Source organism: Phyllosticta capitalensis (assembly GCF_038381095.1).
Source record: "Phyllosticta capitalensis strain CBS 128856 chromosome Unknown BKA78scaffold_6, whole genome shotgun sequence".
Taxonomy (NCBI): domain Eukaryota; kingdom Fungi; phylum Ascomycota; class Dothideomycetes; order Botryosphaeriales; family Phyllostictaceae; genus Phyllosticta; species Phyllosticta capitalensis.
In genome coordinates, this window is record NW_027117444.1 from 574,836 (window position 1) to 592,202 (window position 17,367).

Below are 17,367 nucleotides of genomic sequence, written 5' to 3' on the forward strand. Positions count from 1 at the left end.
GCATTGAATTCCTTACGCAGGATTTTGAAGTGAGGTCTGATCATGAGAGTGAAGAAACGCATATTACTATCTGTCGTAGAAAGCCAGTCGTCAATGATTAACCCAATCGTAACTATGATACCTCATGCAGCCGCGCCATGCAGCCCCTGCGAAAGCTCAATCTCAACGCCTTGGTGCCCCGTTGCCCTAACATTGATTACAACTGATATACAGCATTCCCGAGTCGAAGTCAAGATCTCAAGTGGTCTTAATGATCTTGGGTGGGGGAATCTGGAGCTCGGTGTTGAAGACACGGTCCCAGAATTTGCTCGTGACGCCGAACCCGTTCTCGTAATCCGCAAAGTGATGCTCGAGATGGTATTTCTTGAGCTCTCGGTAGTAGGCGGGCAGACTGTTGCTCATTAGTACTCGTCTGATGCGTCCTGAAGGCTTGTACTTACTTGCGGTGGTGGAGGAAGTAGTGCGTCAGGTCATAGCAAATGTAGCCGAAAATGCCGCCGCAAAACACGGCTGTGGCAGCATTCCAGTCGTAGAAGAAGATTGTGTGTGCAAGCTTCCAAAAAGGGGTGGCAAGAATTAAGAAGAGCGTAGGCGGCATGACAAGACGGTACTTGTCCATGGGAAGGTAGTGGTGGATACCATGCAAGAGGAAGTGCAGGGTAATGGCGACGCGGTTGTCCGGCAGGTAGCTGCGCCATGTTAGCTTTGTCTTGCAACTCCAAGGTCCTTCACATACTCATCCAAGTGGAACAAGAACCGATGCAGGCAGTACTCTACCAGCGTCCAAATGCACAATCCAAGGACCCAGTAGGGCGCAAAATGCGAAAAAGGCAGTCCTTGATACGCCAACCAAGAGCCATACATGACGGGCGGGAGCCACACGGTTGGCACGACGTACCAAGCCGTCTTGCTCAGAGGCTCCAGGAAGTTTCCAAAGAGAGGCGCAGACGCTCCTCCCTTGTAATGACGCGGACGGTGCACTTGCTCCAGATAAAATGCCTTGGAAAAACCGCCAAACCAGACTTGGGGGAAGAGCGGCCTGCCGAGATCGAGGAACTTGTGCTTCTTGTAGTCGACGTTGTAATCGGTGTCCTTGGAGAGATCTTCCGCTGAAGAGAGTCCAGTAGCCGCGAAGACGTACTTTTCACCATTGGCTCCGCCCTTTTCATTCAACTCCTTCAGGCCTTCGCCCCGAGGTGGCAATGGTACAATGTTGTCGGGGTGCTGGCTTTCGGTAGCCGCATTCACGATCTTCTCAGTCGCGACGAAGCCGATATGGTAGTCGTCCAGGATCTCGTACGCGGAGTCGGTGTGCTTGTGCGAAATCTCATCCTCCAAAATCTCCTTGACGTCCTTGCCAGCATATTCCAAGACCAGGTCGCCACCACCGGGGTGGTCTTCCACGAAGTCGGTAATGTCAAAGACGCGCTCGCCGATGGTAACATAGCAGGATTTGGCGTTGTTGTGAGCGGCCACCTCGGCCTGGGTGATGGTAGGAAGCGTTCGTCCAGGCATCTTGGTAGGTCTGTTTACGGAAGTACGCGGAGGTGTGCGGAGGTCAGCGGTCGCGAAGACCTAGATTCGGGGTGGACGCGACAGCAGTGCAAAGGGCGCGAGGGAATCGTCAAAGGAGCGGCGTGAAGAATAACGGCTTCTATCCTCTGCAGGTAGAGTTGGCGCTGAGTCGTCCCAGAGGATGTTGAGTCTCCTGAAGCTAGTAGAGGTGGCGACGGCCCGGGTCGGAGATGAAAAAAGGCGGGAGTTCGGGAGGCGATCGGAGGCTGGAAGACCCTTGGATTTGGACGGGAGATCGTGGTGTGACAACCACGCTTAACACAACGTCAGCTGTCCTGATCTCTCGCGCTCGCCGCAGCAGGTGCAACTTGCTACTCTCCCTTGATTCGATTTTAAGAGTCTTTTGTAGTCACTGCCTTTGCTTTTACAAGCGAGAAAACATTAAATGCGCCCAAAATCTCGAGAAACCGGCTCTATCCGGTGCTACAACAGACTATACGTTGGTAGCCTTGCTCACCGCTTACGACTACTTAGCCAAGATCATTGCTAGTTCCGGCAAGCCGAAGCCACCATTCTGTCGCCGAAGATGCCGAAGCTGCGAGCAGGGCACAAGAATTGATGTTGACACAAATTTGAACCCTTTCATTTCTCTGCCTTTATTTGCCTGCTCGATGATTGCACTAGGATAACACCACGGCTTCGGGGAATGACTTTGCTTCTGCTTCTTGGTGTATCAAAATATTCAATCGTCTTCACAGTGATTGACTGACGCTGCAGTGGAAAACAGCGGTCTTCCAATTGCCCATTGAAGGCATTGTTTTAAATCACTGAAGTGAAGAGCATTCACGGTGTCTTACAACATTGATGTCGAGATTTGTCTTGGCCAATGTCATGACCAATCTGCCTATTCGTTAACCACGGGCAGCGTTGGAAAGAGTTGAGCGTACTTGATTTGGGTGATCGTCATCCACTCATTGCCATTGGCATTGATATCATCTATTTTGCTGTCCCGTCCCAATCCAAAACGCCAAGTTGTCAGTAAAAGGCCGACATTTTCATACCTTTCACCACCTGCCGTATCCGCGTCCTCCCCGTCCTCCGCCGCGGCCATAGCCTCCACCTCCTCTGTAGCCACCCCTGCCGTAGCCACCTCGATCGCCGAACCCGTCCGGATCGCCTCTGGAGCCACGAGGGTTGTCGTCCATGTCGTGTCGCGGTGGCGGCGGCTTTCCCTTGAGCTCCTTTTGCAGAGTCTCGTACGTCTTTCTCATTTGCGCATATCCAAGATGCATCTTTCCGTAAAAGTGGTCGGCCAAACGTCTGTCGTTGTCAAGCCTGCTGAGGTATGCGCCACAGACATCGCAGACCTGCAACTTCTGATGTCCAGACGGTCCTGATGTGTCTGACAATGCCTTGAGTTCGCGCTCCCGATCTTCCTTGGTCTGCTTCGCCTGCTTGACTTTGAAGTATTCTGTGACAGCTTGGTTGACGCAGCCTTCTTCACCGAGAATCTGAATTTCGAGCAGGCCGTTTTCGATTGTCTTGGAAAGGTCGCGTATTTGCGAGAGCAAGAGGTTGGTCTGGCGGATTTCATCCGGTGTCTTTTCCAGCCTGCGCTGTGCTCCGTCGATGCGCCTGTTGCATTCGTCGACGTACTTTTGCATGTCGCGCAAGTAGTCGTACTCGAAGCCCCATCGTCTTTTTTGATCGTCGGCGGCGGCCTCGTACTCGTTCTTGAGCGCTTCGCTGTGGACCTTGGGGCAGGGACCAAAGTCTTGCTTTGTGTTTGTGAAGAGGTCGTGGGGGCAGGTGCCAACGAGATACGAGCGGCAGACCTTGGGGTCGGTGATGGAGAGTTGCGGTGCGCGTGTGCCGGGGCCAGACATGAGCTGCTCGCCCATGAGCTGCTCTGGATTGGGTCAGCTTTGTCTGGGGTAATTGGTATGCGGCACTTACCAAGCAGCTTCCTCTGCTCTGCAGCCATGGCGAATGTGGTTGAAGATGCGCGCGGGCTGATTTGGGTCGATTAGTCGTTGGTGTTGGTTAGAAAAGCGGCGATGCGGTGCGGCGATCAACAGCCAGGGACCGCCGGCGGAACACGAGCTTGCGCCGCTGGCGTTGACATCGCCGCGTTCTCTCATCCATGCGCTCCAACAACTTACAACACCAGCCCCCGGCTGAAAAGCCGCCATGACCTTGTTTTTCTCCCTTTTCTTTGGGCTCTGTCTCCTGGTCTTTTCCGCAGTTACCTGCCAGGCTACCGACTATCACGAGCGACTGCTATTGCGACCGCTTCCACAGAATGCCCTCCTAGCTTCCTTTCACTTTCGCAGCAACGCGACTGCTTCGTCCTTTGAGGAACAAAACTTTCGATTCTTCCCTCGATCGCTTGGCCAGATTCTACAGCATGCGCATACCAAAGAATTACATGTGCGCTTCAGCTTGGGCCGGTGGGACGCGGAACTCTGGGGAGCTCGGCCATGGAACGGCGCGAGAGAGGGAGGCACAGGCGTTGAGCTCTGGGCTTGGGTTGACGCCGAGACTGAGGAGCAGTAAGTACTATTAGGTTCGTAACCAAATGATTTGAACTAACTCTTGATTAGGGCCAATGCACGATGGCTGACTTTGGCAAATGCCCTCTCTGGTCTTTTCTGCGCTTCCCTCAACTTCATCGATGCCACCAAGACCATCCGCCCTGTCATGACCTTTCCTCCGGAGAGGTATCCCGCCGATCAGTCCCCGGACAACCTACATCTATTGCATGGAACGCTACCTCACGAGGTTGTTTGCACGGAGAACCTGACACCATTTTTGAAGCTGTTACCTTGCAAAGGAAAATCTGGCATATCCAGTCTTCTCGATGGACACAAGCTGTTTGACGCGTCTTGGCAGACCATGTCAATTGACGTGAGACCCGTGTGTCCAGATGATGGCAGCGAGTGCATCTTGGAAATTGAACAGATTGTAGACATGGTGTTGGATATTGACAGGTCAAAGCGGCCCCGGGACAATCCCATACCGCGTCCTGTTCCTGTGGAAGAAATCACCTGCGATGAGTCCAAGCCGTACAACTCTCATGACTCTTGTTTCCCACTCAAGAGGGCTTCCGAGCCGCAGTGGAGCCTGGAGGAGGTATTTGGTCATCCCATCAAGGGCGCTTGTCCGCTGACTGGTGATGGCACAAATTCCGAGACTGTGTGCCTCAATGTTCAGCCAGACCGTGAGGTACAAGTCAAGACGGAAGGCAAATATACCGAATCCAGGCATGATGATGGACTGTTGAGGTGCTTTCAGCTCCCAGGTAAGTCTTGTCGCATTCATATGAGAGTCACACTAATTACAACAGATGGCATCGACTTTGATTTGTTTCTTCCTGAACAAAATGTGGAGGCTGAGATCCCATTGGCACAGCCTGCCTTCTATGCCGCTCGCTCAATTACTGGCCACGGACAGGAGCGTGGCGGACTTCAGGCTGTGCTGACGAACCCTTCCCCTGATTCGTCTGTCGACTTGGTATATTTGGAATCACTGCCATGGTTCATGAAGCCTTACGTGCATACCTTGCGCGCCTACATTTCCAACGATGCTGGGCGTCACGAATGCACCGAGTGCATAAAAGAAATTTACTACCGGCCAGCAGTGGACCGCAGCCGAGGGACGCACTTGGAGCTCCAGCTATCCGTACCCCCAGCATCCAGCCTGATCCTCACATATGACTTTGAGAAAGCGATCCTTCGCTACACGGAGTATCCTCCCGACGCGAATCGTGGCTTTGACGTGGCGCCTGCCGTCATCCGGCTGTTGAATATCTCTACTGGAGACGACCCTTCGCAAAAGGTCTACCTGCGGACAACCAGCCTCCTTCTCCCCCTGCCTACGCCGGATTTCAGCATGCCGTACAATGTCATTATTCTCACAAGCACCGTCATGGCACTGGGCTTTGGAAGTATCTTCAATATTCTGGTCCGGCGCTTTGTGGGGGCCAGCGAGGTGGAGGGTTGGAAGAGCGGCGGGCTCAAAGGGATTGTCCTGGCGAGAATCCAAAGACTAAAAGCGAAATTCCAGGCTAAAGGCGCAAAGGCCGAATAAACGCCAGCGGTGTAGTCGTCAATTCAGCATTTTAAAAGACCATATTCCCGATTGACATGTATCCGGCGAGAAGGCACCAGCAGAGTGGACCCACAGACAGGGAAAAAGCCTGTCACCCGTGCTGACCTTGCATGAAATCCAGTACCATCTTTTGGGGGCCAGCACACGCCACGCATCTTTTCATTGGTGAGATGCGCTACACGGTGCCCTGCCATAACCAATCGACATACTGTGCCACCAAGCCTATGGTCAAGCTTCAATTTGGTCCCTGGGCTGGGCTTTTTTAAAAGCATCCCTCAGAGCTAAGTAAAGTCCCGAGTAAGACGGAGGCTGCGCCCTGCCAACGGACGCCTCCAGCCTGGAAAGGATAGGTACGCATTCTCGTACGATGAGACAGACACGTTGGGGTGCTTGTGCGGCTGGAGTTGCATGGGTGCAAGATTCACCGTTGACCTCGTATTTACTGACCATGTCCACCACCAGACCCAAACTGTTCGCTCGCTTCAGCGCCGCTGCTCTGTCCTACCCAGACAAGATCTCGTCTTCCTTGGAAGAGATTTTCTTCTCGACCCCACCTTCGTTTGTTGGAATCTTGGCTGTAGAAGATGATTGCCTTCTTGGCTCTCCTGTTGGCGAGCTCGGTTCTTGCTGGGCCAGCCTTTGTGCCTTCGCATTGTATGTTTCTACGGTCTTGATGTCTTGGATTGCGCTCATGGATTTCAAGCAAACTACTTCCTCAACGCAACAGCGGCGAAGCCAACCGGAGTCACAACTTTGGCAGGAGCATGCGATGCCAACTGCTCGTACACAGTCGCGCCGGCATACCAGTATTCATGGACGAAAGTCCAAGTCACTGCCACCGTGACATACGCAGTCGCATACGTGATTATTAACAACCGGACCAACACCACCAGCACGTCCACTTCATATGTTGCCTTGCCTTCAGGCTATACCCTGCCGCCCACGAATGCTGCCGGTACCCACATTGAAGAATGGACTGTTACAGAGCCTGTCAATGGTGTTTGGAGCACCTTTGCGACCAACATCACGTACCCGTCGATGTATACAAGTTATCCTTCTAGGTAAGTCCACGTAATATGCTATTCCATCCGTGATTTCTCTTTTCTGCTGCACAGACCACTTTCTCAGATCTACTCTTTCTCAACATACCCCTGATTCAAGTCTTTTATGATTTTGGAGTGAGCTAACTTGGAAAGCTACCAATGGTGGGGCATAGTTCCTACGACTGCTGCCGGTGGCGCAACGACTTGCTCTTGGGCTCCGTGGTACTTTTCTGGCTACACTACGTCTACGTCAACTTTGTCAAAAACCACTGCTACGAAGACTACGACCGTCATCAGCTACCACACTGTTGCAACGGGAGCCAGTGTGAATTTCACCTCGGTGCAACCTTTTGGGCCGAATCAACCTACGCCAGACGCAGAGGATCCACTCGGCTATCTCTACAAACTTGACTATGCCGACACAGAGAAGCTTACAGGTGTACCGCCTGGAAACACTGACGGAGTCATCGAACAATGCTCATTTGGTCCCACGCCAGTTCCACCGAACCCCGATTCCATTCAGACGGCAGCCCCTGCAGCCGCTTTCAAGACGGCTTCATTCCTGATTGCAACAAGTACCATCCACGATGATAGCGCCCCTTCGTCGAGTTCCTCCAAGTCTACCGTCAAGTCTGCAATCAAGTCTACCTCCAAATCTGCCGACAGCCCGACGACAGTCCCAGCTTCCACAGCAGCAAAGTCTGTTGCCTCTGATACGACACTGAAGCCTCTTACCACAAATCCACAATCACCCAATATCGTTGGTGACAAGTCAGTGGCTACCGACAAGAGCCTGAAGAGCATAGAGACCGAGTCAACGGTCGTCAAATCTGTGGCAGCGGCTACCACTCTTCCGGACGCGCAACCATCTGAAGATTCTGCTACAGCAAATCCAACGACAGCAGCTTTGATAAGTGGTCTGGTCGGTGCCATCACTGCGACTGGAGCATCCCCTGAGCCCGCTGCTACGACAGCCGCGCAAGGCACACAACCGGCACCAGTTGCGGTCCAATCCGACTCAGCGCCAGCAGCAGCGGTCACCGCAGGAGGGATTGCGATCTCTCAGGATGCTTCGTCAAATCTGGTGGCTGGCGGCCAAACGCTCCAAGCAGGGTAAGAATCGAGTTTCTTATGCACATCCAAAACTATACTGATCTGATGTCTATAGATCCTCTGTCATACTCGGCTCCGGAGACTCCACCACTGCCGTAGTCCTTCAAACCAATGGAGGCACGACTCAGCTCGCCGTTGGAGGAAGTCAGACTTTCAATGTCCCTTCGATCACTCAAGCCCCCTCAGCAGCAGCCCCCGCTGTGGCAACCTTTGCCGGCGCCACGGTATCGCAAAACGGAAACTCAGATATTGTCGTCGGAGGCCAGACGCTGCAAGCCAGCGCAGGGTCAGCTGTGACAGTCGGCTCGGGCGACGATGCGCAAGTGTATTCCATCCAGACCAACAATGGCGCGACTGAGTTGGTCGCTGGGGGCAGCACGCTCGACGTTGGACAACTTGCTCCCAGCTCTGCGCAGGTTCCTTTGCAGACAGTGATTCAGGGATCAACTCTTTCTCAAAACGCACAGGGTGAGGTAGTCGTCGGCAGCCAAACCCTAGCACCGGGTTCTGCCGTAACAATCGGATCAGGAGAATCTGCCGCTGTGGTCCAGCTTCAAACCAGCAACGGCGTCACGCAACTCATCGCAGATGGCACGACCACGACTCTTCCCACAGCCAGTGCCGGCGGATCATCAGGGGCTGCTGCTCTTTCGCCAGGCGCAGTCGTTACTGTTGGCGGCCAAACCTACTCTGCAAACTCTGCATCGCAACTTGTAGTCGATGGCCAGACCCTTGCGGTTGGCGGCTCGTCCGTCACTCTAGGATCAGGTGAAGTCGTCGCACTCCAAACTGGCTCCAGTGGCCAGGCTCAACTGGTCGTCGATGGGACAACCACAGCTCTTCCAACTGCCAGCGCCGGATCTTCAGGACTCTCTGCTGGAGCGTTCATTACCGTCGGTGGTCAAACTTTCACTGCAAACTCCGCTTCTCAGCTTGTGATTGATGGCCAGACTTTGTCGAGCGGGTCCTCCATTACTCTCGGATCAGGCGAAGTGGTGGCCCTGCAAACCGGCTCCAGCGGCCAAACTCAACTCGTAGTGGATGGAACGACCGCAGCTCTTCCCACCGCCAGTGCTGGCAGTGGCCTTACTGCAGGACAAGCCATCACCGTGGGCGGCCAAACTTTCACTGCCAATTCCGCATCTCAGCTGGTAATTGATGGCCAGACTTTGTCCAGCGGATCGTCCATTACTCTTGGATCAGGCGAAGTAGTCGCCCTACAAACTGGTTCTAGCGGCCAGACTCAACTAGTCGTTGACGGAAACACCGCAGCTCTTCCCACCGCCAGTGCTGGCAGTGGCCTCACTGCAGGACAAGTCATCACTGTCGGTGGCCAAACTTTCACTGCTAACTCCGCATCTCAACTCGTTGTCGACGGCCAAACGTTGACGGGCGGCTCCATCACGCTCGGTTCAGGTGCATCGAAAACAGTCGTCAGCCTCCAGACAGCGGCCAATGGCCAGGTACAGCTCGTTGTCGGCGACAAGACGACCAATCTACCGGGCAGCACGTCCTATTTCGCCACAACCGCAGCCGGTGCCACAATTTCGCGCAACGCTCAATCTCAAATCATCGTGAATGGCCAGACTCTGACGCCAGGCGCAACCATCACCATTGGAAGCGGGTCCTCGAAGACGACCATCGCCCTGCAGACCTCCGATGGCAAGACGGCCTTGGTCGTCGACGGCAAGACGACGACGTTGGGACAGAGCGGCACGTCAGCTGCCGCTAAGACGACCTCCTCTTCTGGCCTTGGTGGTGCCATTATCAGCGGCTTGGGGGGCACCGGGTCGGGGTCGGGATCGGCGACTGCGACTGGCTCTGCGGCCAGCAGCTCGAGTTCGGGCGCCGCTGCGCCGCTGAGGGTGGTTTCGTCGTCGAGCTCGTCGCTGGTGTGGATGGGATTAATATGGACGCTGGGTCTGGTTCGTTTGGTTTGAGTTCGGAGTGGATCTAACGTTTTCAAAGAAGTAATGACAGGCCAAGGATAACTTTAAATATGTAGCTTTGGTGCAAAAATACGTTTTTTAATTGTCTCTCGCGAGCTGGTCATGAAAAGTTTTTCGTGTGTAGATGCAGGGGGCAAAATTTGAATTGAATCTCGACTGCAATACTACGCAATGTGAACAACTTGATAGTTGAAATTGCACGTAGAGTCAGTATCAGCAGCCACATCGACGGTGCTGCTCCCGGCGCCCAACACCGTCCCATCCGACGAAACCAACTCAACCTTTTGAGCCCCCAGCTGAATGTCCGGCACGCTCTGCGCATTCAATCCCGCGACGCCTGCAAACGAGGCCACCAGATTCCCTCCACTGTACACCTTGATCGTTGCCTCGGTGTCCTCAGGTAGCAAGGCTGCAAAATTGACCGCATCAAGCGCGTTCTCCCACCCACTCGGCTTCCCCATCGAGTCGCCCGAACAGCTGGCGTTGGCCAGGATCGTGCGGTACCAGAAGGCACCAGCAAAGTCTCCAAATGGCGTGATGCCTGACACGTCGGTGAGGCCGTTCTTGTACGCAGTGATGAAGGGCGCGATGACGTCTTGCCAGGCGCTGTGGTCGTAGCCGTCGGCGTAGGCTTTGATGTCCGGCGACGACGAGATGCTTTCGCTCCACACGTTTCCGATGTAGTGGGACTCTCCGGCATCATTCCATGTAATGACCTCGATGAAGTCGGGCTGCAGGGCGAGCGCTTGCGCCATGCGTTGCGGCAAGTTGAGCTCTCCGCGTCTGTACCAGTTGCCCGAGTCGGTGATGTGCTTGAATTGGAGGGTAGAGAGAGCTGTACAAGATCAGAAAAATGGCGAGGAAACTGTTGAATTGGAGGACTTACGCATCATGTACGGCTTGCTCACTGCATGCGCCGCACTCTGACTTCCTTCGTCGACGGCCGAGGAGACATTTCCCGAGTTGGTATCAGTGGTCGGCCACGCCGTCTCCCAACTGAGCACACCATCAACGACGTCGTAAGAGCTGAAGAAGTCGGCCGTATATCCTGATCCGCCCCAGTCGTCAAAGTCGGGGATGAAAAAGGGGGTAATGCCGTCATCAGCAAGTGCTTGTTTGAACTCTGCCTGCCATCCAGCGTTTGGCGAGTCGTAGCCAAAATTTAGCGTGGCACCATTGAATGTGCTGACGAAGGGCAGGTCGTTGTGGGTGTAGTACGACTCGTTCGCTGCATAGGTTCTAAGCAGTGGCAGAAAAGTCGAGATGTTGGTCAGGACTGCCATGTCGAATGAAAAAAAGAGGTGAAAGTCATTTTCGTAAGCGGCATCGAAGAGCCATTGTGTAGCATTCAGAGACCACGGATTGACCGTGTTTTGAATATTGAGAGCAAATGCATCGAAGCCAATTTGCTTCGCTAGCTGAACATCGCTCCGGGCTTGTTCGATACCGGACATGCCACCGACCTATCGAGTGATCAGCAGTTGCTCGAGGCATAAAAGCTTTTGAGAAGTACCATGTAATGTGCAAAGACATTCTTCAGCTCGGCGGCAGATAATGATGCATATGCCAAAGTAGCCAGGGAGGTGCGCCCAAACGAGAACATGTTGGCGATGTGATGACGAACGATTCACGGCACACCGCTGCAGTGCCAATCGTTACTGTTCAGCGCCGAGACCCAGAACAGCTTGCGCTTTATATCTGGGTTTCCTCGACGAATGTTCCATGCCACTGTCGCTGGCTGAGCTCGAAGCGAAGTCGAAATACGCATTGTTGAGGTGGAGAAACAAATGCCGTCATGGACCCCAAACTGCGAGGATATTTTTGGGGTGTAACTGCCGCGGACTTAGTACCGGTACTCCGTACCACTCTGACTCGCTTCACTGCAGGCAGCATTGCCGAATTTCCCGTCTTCTATGGTAGAATCGAGGCGGCAAGATTCGACGTGAGGTCGCACATATGCTATCCCTTTTCCAGGGGTCGAGGTTAAACAGGTCTCTGGATCTTCGCAAAGCACTGCAAGCTTCTGGAGCACTGCGAAACAAAGTTAAGCTTCTTCGGCTTGTTGGTCGAGCGGGTCGGATCGTCTCCATATTCGCCTCTTTGGTATAGATTGGCAATTAGAGTCTCCGCCCCCACCCCAAACGCACCGTTTCGTCTCGAATAGGAATCTGTGCCGAAGGCAACGAGCCCAATTGTAGTCCGAGTGGTTCAACCAACATCCGAATAATAGGAACCGTGCATGCAAGCGATTCCTTCTGCTGTGAGACAGACCTCTCACCACTCCCGCCTTTTGTGGCGCCCTTCCCGCAAACCACAACGGTCTGTTGTTTTCTTGACGCCGCGGGGATCCTGCCAGGTACTCCGAATCCAGCCTCTTCCTATTACTGGCCCCTGGACTGGTGAATTGAACGATTTACGCGCCCCGTCGTTCCCTTCTTCGTCCCTGCTGCTTGAGCGCAACGACTACTTGGAGACCTTGCCCAGACACGAGCACCGGAGATAGACCCATCCGCCCACGCGACATCTCTAACACCAATGCTGAAGAGCTTCGAACGACGAAGATGAAGACCTCGTTGCATCCCGTCGTCCTCGCAACGTTTGCGGCGGTCGCCGCCGCCGCAGAGTCGACCGGCAGCATGTGTGGAATAACAGGGCACAGGCTCGCCCTCGTCGATAATCGGCTATTTTGGGCTTCCGGTAACTATAGTATGTATTCCAAGTGTTAGTCGAAAGGTTAAATGATACTGACGTCAAAAGCTTTCGCCGACAATGAGGCCTGGCATAACACGTATGTTTGCAGGTCCCTTCTTGGATATCCGAGTCCTGACTTTCCGCCAGGTCGTACATGTACTGGCTAGACCTAGAAAATGACTTTGCAGTGGACGGCATGCTGGGTTCTGATACCCTGTCCCAGTCTGAATTGCCCTCAGTGAGTCTTTCCACTGGTGAAAGAGAGGTCGAAGGAGGCGCTTCAGGGGTATTCTTCCACGACCACACCAACATGTATGCCTACGGAGGCTTCGTTGGCGATGCGATAAAAGGAACCAACAACTCCCTTTGGTCGTACAACACTACCTCGGACTCCTGGGCACTTGCGCCCCTCGATTCCGGGACAATCGTTTTTGGCGACAACACAGAAGGCATTGCAGCCAGCGATCCCGCCACTGGTCGCTCGTGGTTCACCGGTGGATGGAGAGTTGATTTCGAAGGTGCCAACAATTTAATGATCGTCCTGGACACCAATAATTCCGACACCTTGACGCTGGACTCCAAAAGCAACCAAGGTCTGTCCACGCTGAAGGGCGTCATGGTCTACCTGAGGAAGGGTGAGTCTGGCGTTCTGGTAAGCTTTGGAGGCGATGATACCATCGACTCATACCAGGACTCCAGCGGCGTCACGTATTGGAACGAACGCGACATGTCTTCGATCTGGTTGTATGACATCTCCAGTGGCGTTTGGTACAACGTCACAGCGGAGGGAGACATACCGCCGCCTCGCACCGAGTTTTGTGCGGGATTGAGTGCAGCTGCTGATGATTCAAGCTTTCAAATTACCATCCACGGCGGATGGAGCCAGGAGAACACGATCGCTCTGAACGATGTCTACGTCTTGAGCATTCCGGCATTTCGTTGGATCAAAATCAACGCCACAGGGGATCCAGATACTGCCGAAAATCAGTACGCCGGGAGGCACCGTCACCATTGTGAGGTTTGGAATGACGCGCAGCTCCTCGTTGTCGGAGGCGAGGCGTATGCGAACGGGACTTCCTTGAACGATCAGTGCAACGCTACTGGACACCCTCCAATCAAGGTGCTGGATACCTCGTCGTACACCTGGACTACCGAGTTTTACACCAACAAAACGTACGAAGTACCTGCGGCAGTGTACAACGTTGTTGGCGGAAAGTGAGTGCTGAAATTCTCTCGATGTGGACCAGGGAGCTAATGACGCACAGCTCGACGGGTGGTGCCAACGTGACAGCTCCTCAGGGAGGATGGAACTCGACCAAGTTGGAAAGCATCTTCGACAAGACGATTGCCAGAGACACATACGTCCCGCCATCAGGCTCGAGCTCCAGCATAAGCTCTTCCGCTGCGACAGCATCAAATTCAGCCAGTTCAGATCCATCGGACCACGCAGGAGCAATTGCTGGCGGGCTTCTGGGCGGTTTAGCCGGTCTGGCACTGATTCTCGGGGGAATATTGCTTTGGCTTAGGAAGATCAAGTTGGCTCGGAAGGCCCAGGCAGCTGGCGAGGCTGAGGCGGGTAAGGACGACCCGGACTCCCCGGCCAACGAATTGCATCCAGACAGCGCGCGCGAAGAGCTTGATGGCAGTCTCATGGCTGAAGCGCCTCCTGATGCGTACAGGCAGGAGCTGTCCAGTGATGGTCTCATCCACGAGAAGCCTGCAGGGCCGGCAGAGACGGTGCATGAGATGCCAGAGAAGTCGAGATGGTCGGTACATGAGATGGCGTAGTGAAATCGCGGTCCTTGGAGCACAATTTTCAGCGCGACTCCTCAACAAGATGAACGGGTGGCTGTTGTTTTGTTTTCCTTTTCTTTGTCGGCGTGCGGGGTGAGCTGCTGACCACGCCTGCCGCCCTTGGTCTCGGTCGCTTCAGTCTTCCTTCCATCTCTTGACAGGACATTTCAACCTCCAGACGTGCTGCAACGATGAATATCGATGGGATCAAGGTTGCTCAGACCGTGGGCATCACGGCGGCGACAGCATTCGCAGGTGGGTTATTGACAAGGTTCCCCCTCGTCTTGTGTTCCCCGCCTCGCTAACCGAGTGCAAGGCTTCAACTGGACCTACTCGTTTGCCCTTATCCCGGGCATCCTCTTCCAAAGTCCCGACACCTCTGAAGAAGAGAGACTGCTGATCGCTCGCTGGCGGAAGGGCTACAACACGGGTTATCGCGTGAGCGGACCCGTTTGCGCTTTGTCCGCGGTCTCGTTTGGCTCTCTTGCCTGGCTTTCCAACCCCTACTCCACAAGCGCCCGCAACAAGTACATCGCGGCGGCGGTGCTGCTTCCCTCGGTCATACTGGTCCACACCTTCGTCCATATGCGGTCGCTTCTCGGCGCGCTGTGCCTCCGCGCGGTCAAGCTGGCCCCAGAATCGGCCGAGGTTACAAGGGCAGAAGGATTAGCAAAGGGCGAGGCCCGGACACTCGAGATTGAGAGAGCGACAAGCACCAAAGAGATGGTTCGTCTGTGGGGCAAGTACAACCTCTGGCGCAGTTTCACGGGACTTGCTGGCGCCTTGTTGGCAACCTATGCGTCTTTGGAGTTGTCTTTCGAGCTCGGCGCTGCCAGCATTCTGTTCGCGTGAGTCCACATAGCAGCCAAACTTTGTATATGTGTACAGGAATCTCACACCTTTTGTCTGTTGGATTCTGTTTGCCTGTGTGTAACTGACAAGGATTGTCCACGTCGACTGTTGACGTTATTCTGGCGCTGTCGATTTGGGGTTCATAAAGAAGCCAACTCATCAACATGTTCATGAATATGTAGGTCTTTAGATATCAGTTCTCGAAGTTGACTGCTGGAGAAGAATCTCTCTGGGCATGACCAAGTCTACTCATTGCTGATGCATTGCACGGTAAGTAGCATTGACTTGGCAGGTCTGGTGACTTGTCCAGACCATCATGCCGGGCAGAGTCGAATGTTCCGGGCAACCATGTATAAATCTTCTTATTTTCAGGACTACCACGGCAGATACAGACCTCAAACCGCCAACGCCACTATCTCCTCGCCCACCACTCTCAATCTGCCTCCAAACTTGAATAGGAATCCTTCCTTCTGGGGCCCGTCACCGAGAAGACAATGGAGTTATCTATACTAGATCAGACTTCTCCACACTTTTATATTCGCCAGCTTTTTTGCTTCGAATTTGACCACAGGAGCACCGGGCCCGCCTTGTATGGACTACATCATGCACTCGAAGCCACTATCGCACAATGGCCGGTCCTGGCTGGCATGGTAATTCCTGGGCAGGATCCGGACTCAAAGCACAATTTGAAATCAGTGCGCTATCAGACTCCGTTACCACGTCCGCTGTATGGGACTCACCTCTTCGCAATGCAATGGCTCTCTGCAAACTATCAAGAGCTCCTTGCTCGAGGTATGCCACAGAGTGAGCTGAAGACTGGAAGTCTCTCTTCATTGCCTTGGAACTCCAAGCCTGGACAGGCTTACCCGGTATTTGGTCTTCAGGTAAATTTCTTGGAGGGCGGCCTAATTCTATGCTTTACTTTAAGCCACACTGTCCTAGATGGCGTTTCTAAGGACGCGATTTTTGAGTGCTTCGGCCGCAACATGCGGATGGACACTCCTACTTTTAAGAGTAAGTCTCTCTTTGCCAATCTGCTCCAGGACGCGGCTGACAAGTTCTTCAGATTTACATGTACAATCCCGAGAATTTGTCGACCTTTGTAGATCAAAATCAACCAACATCAATGTACATACATGTCCAGAGTACAGATACGACAACACGCCTCCTCCGCCTCTCACGCGCCAAGCTACAGGCCGTGTGTTCGTCTTCGACGCGCACCGCATCGCCGAGCTCAAGGATTCTGTTATGAAATACTTGCAAACTACGGCATCCGATGCATGGGCGTCCACGAGTGACTGTCTTTGCGCTCTCTTATGGGTCAGCGTCATGCAAGTGCGAGCTAGAAGGCTCTCGCCATCTACAAATGTCAAGTTTTCGCAGTCGGTCAATGCTCGAAGGCAATTTTCTCTACCACAGTCTTATTTCGGCAATGCATTCCTTCAGCCTTTCGCTTCGGCTCGTCTGGGTGGTCTTTTAAATTCCAGTGAAACGGATTGTCTCGAGGAGCTTCCTGACGACCTTCTCAAGATTGCTACTGTTGCGAAAGCAGCTCTCAATATCCGCGCTGCGATCCAGGAAGTCGACAAAGACTACGCTCAGCAGCGACTCGATCTATGGGCCTCGCTGCAAGATCCCAGCTCGACTCTCCACGCCTTTTGGCGTGCTTTGGATATGCCAGACACTGGAATCTTCCTGAGCTCATGGGTCAATTTCGGCGCCGACGTTGACTTTGCAATACCTGGGACAACCACAGGCTGTGCACAGTATGTTCGGAAGCCGTGGAGTGCGAGCGAGGGCGCTTGCAATATCTTGCCGCGTAAAGGGGGAACTAAAGGAGATGCTGATTGGGAAGTGCTGGTGCAGTTGAGCGTTGAAGATATGGAAAGGCTATGCGTGGAGACGGAGTTTGGTCGATTGGCTAACAAGGTGATCGAGTAGGGTTTATGATGTTTCATGGGTTGGTAAGTAGATGACGAAATTGAAGGAAATTGACTGCCACTTCCCTTTTGAGCTAGCGGCGGGATACAGGTTAGGACGGGCGGGGCCGCCTTTCCGTTCCCGAAACCCGTCGGAACCGGCACTCGGGTCGCTAATCCGTGTCATCACAGAACCTTCCTCGGCCGAGCAGGACACCGCTTCCTGTCAAGTCGCGCCCAGCTGTCCACTGCACAGGCGTTTTGCCGATCTTCTTCGCCATTGATGTTCTGGCTGACTTGTTGAAAGAGCACATTGCGATGGTGATGATGCCATGATGAGGGATGAACCTTGGGCATCACGCATGTGAGAGCCCAAAGTCG

The 17,367-nt window shown here is 53.7% G+C and overlaps 9 protein-coding genes across 9 annotated transcripts; 6 read left to right on the forward strand and 3 right to left on the reverse strand.

The window, feature by feature from the left end:
- Nucleotides 1–43: 43 nt before the first annotated feature.
- On the reverse strand, nucleotides 44–1,904 carry BKA78DRAFT_316103 (uncharacterized protein). Its single transcript, XM_066888604.1, has 3 exons — nucleotides 737–1,904; nucleotides 441–689; nucleotides 44–391 (listed from the first exon to the last, which is right to left on the reverse strand). Exons 1-3 carry the CDS (start codon nucleotides 1,513–1,515, stop codon nucleotides 238–240), a joined length of 1,182 nt encoding a protein of 393 aa, XP_066743193.1. The 5' UTR covers nucleotides 1,516–1,904; the 3' UTR covers nucleotides 44–237.
- Nucleotides 1,631–2,392, forward strand: BKA78DRAFT_146286 (uncharacterized protein). Its single transcript, XM_066882873.1, has one exon. It carries the CDS (start codon nucleotides 1,746–1,748, stop codon nucleotides 2,202–2,204), a length of 459 nt encoding a protein of 152 aa, XP_066743194.1. The 5' UTR covers nucleotides 1,631–1,745; the 3' UTR covers nucleotides 2,205–2,392.
- On the reverse strand, nucleotides 2,369–3,656 carry BKA78DRAFT_146310 (uncharacterized protein). The gene is made up of 3 exons (XM_066882876.1): nucleotides 3,472–3,656; nucleotides 2,463–3,424; nucleotides 2,369–2,415 (listed from the first exon to the last, which is right to left on the reverse strand). The coding sequence occupies exons 1-2, from the start codon at nucleotides 3,497–3,499 to the stop codon at nucleotides 2,580–2,582; spliced, it is 873 nt and encodes a 290-aa protein (XP_066743195.1). The 5' UTR covers nucleotides 3,500–3,656; the 3' UTR covers nucleotides 2,369–2,415; nucleotides 2,463–2,579.
- BKA78DRAFT_146288 (GPI transamidase-like protein component Gpi16) lies at nucleotides 3,467–5,616 on the forward strand. The gene is made up of 3 exons (XM_066882874.1): nucleotides 3,467–4,067; nucleotides 4,119–4,816; nucleotides 4,862–5,616. Exons 1-3 carry the CDS (start codon nucleotides 3,706–3,708, stop codon nucleotides 5,602–5,604), a joined length of 1,803 nt encoding a protein of 600 aa, XP_066743196.1. The 5' UTR covers nucleotides 3,467–3,705; the 3' UTR covers nucleotides 5,605–5,616.
- A 493-nt stretch (nucleotides 5,617–6,109) lies between these two features.
- On the forward strand, nucleotides 6,110–6,939 carry BKA78DRAFT_146290 (uncharacterized protein). Its single transcript, XM_066882875.1, has 2 exons — nucleotides 6,110–6,279; nucleotides 6,329–6,939. Exons 1-2 carry the CDS (start codon nucleotides 6,210–6,212, stop codon nucleotides 6,688–6,690), a joined length of 432 nt encoding a protein of 143 aa, XP_066743197.1. The 5' UTR covers nucleotides 6,110–6,209; the 3' UTR covers nucleotides 6,691–6,939.
- Nucleotides 6,940–9,894: 2,955 nt separating this feature from the next.
- On the reverse strand, nucleotides 9,895–11,184 carry BKA78DRAFT_251948 (glycoside hydrolase; the record flags this gene model as incomplete). The annotated part of the gene is made up of 2 exons (XM_066884691.1): nucleotides 9,895–10,565; nucleotides 10,617–11,184. 2 exons carry the CDS (start codon nucleotides 11,182–11,184, stop codon nucleotides 9,895–9,897), a joined length of 1,239 nt encoding a protein of 412 aa, XP_066743198.1.
- Nucleotides 11,185–11,877: 693 nt separating this feature from the next.
- BKA78DRAFT_146639 (uncharacterized protein) lies at nucleotides 11,878–14,308 on the forward strand. Its single transcript, XM_066882878.1, has 5 exons — nucleotides 11,878–12,086; nucleotides 12,275–12,427; nucleotides 12,488–12,518; nucleotides 12,569–13,636; nucleotides 13,687–14,308. The coding sequence occupies exons 2-5, from the start codon at nucleotides 12,292–12,294 to the stop codon at nucleotides 14,207–14,209; spliced, it is 1,758 nt and encodes a 585-aa protein (XP_066743199.1). The 5' UTR covers nucleotides 11,878–12,086; nucleotides 12,275–12,291; the 3' UTR covers nucleotides 14,210–14,308.
- BKA78DRAFT_146653 (uncharacterized protein) lies at nucleotides 14,268–15,314 on the forward strand. The gene is made up of 2 exons (XM_066882879.1): nucleotides 14,268–14,470; nucleotides 14,532–15,314. Exons 1-2 carry the CDS (start codon nucleotides 14,407–14,409, stop codon nucleotides 15,065–15,067), a joined length of 600 nt encoding a protein of 199 aa, XP_066743200.1. The 5' UTR covers nucleotides 14,268–14,406; the 3' UTR covers nucleotides 15,068–15,314.
- Nucleotides 15,315–17,077, forward strand: BKA78DRAFT_146262 (transferase family-domain-containing protein). Its single transcript, XM_066882872.1, has 2 exons — nucleotides 15,315–16,081; nucleotides 16,134–17,077. Exons 1-2 carry the CDS (start codon nucleotides 15,562–15,564, stop codon nucleotides 17,006–17,008), a joined length of 1,395 nt encoding a protein of 464 aa, XP_066743201.1. The 5' UTR covers nucleotides 15,315–15,561; the 3' UTR covers nucleotides 17,009–17,077.
- The last annotated feature ends 290 nt before the right edge of the window (nucleotides 17,078–17,367 follow it).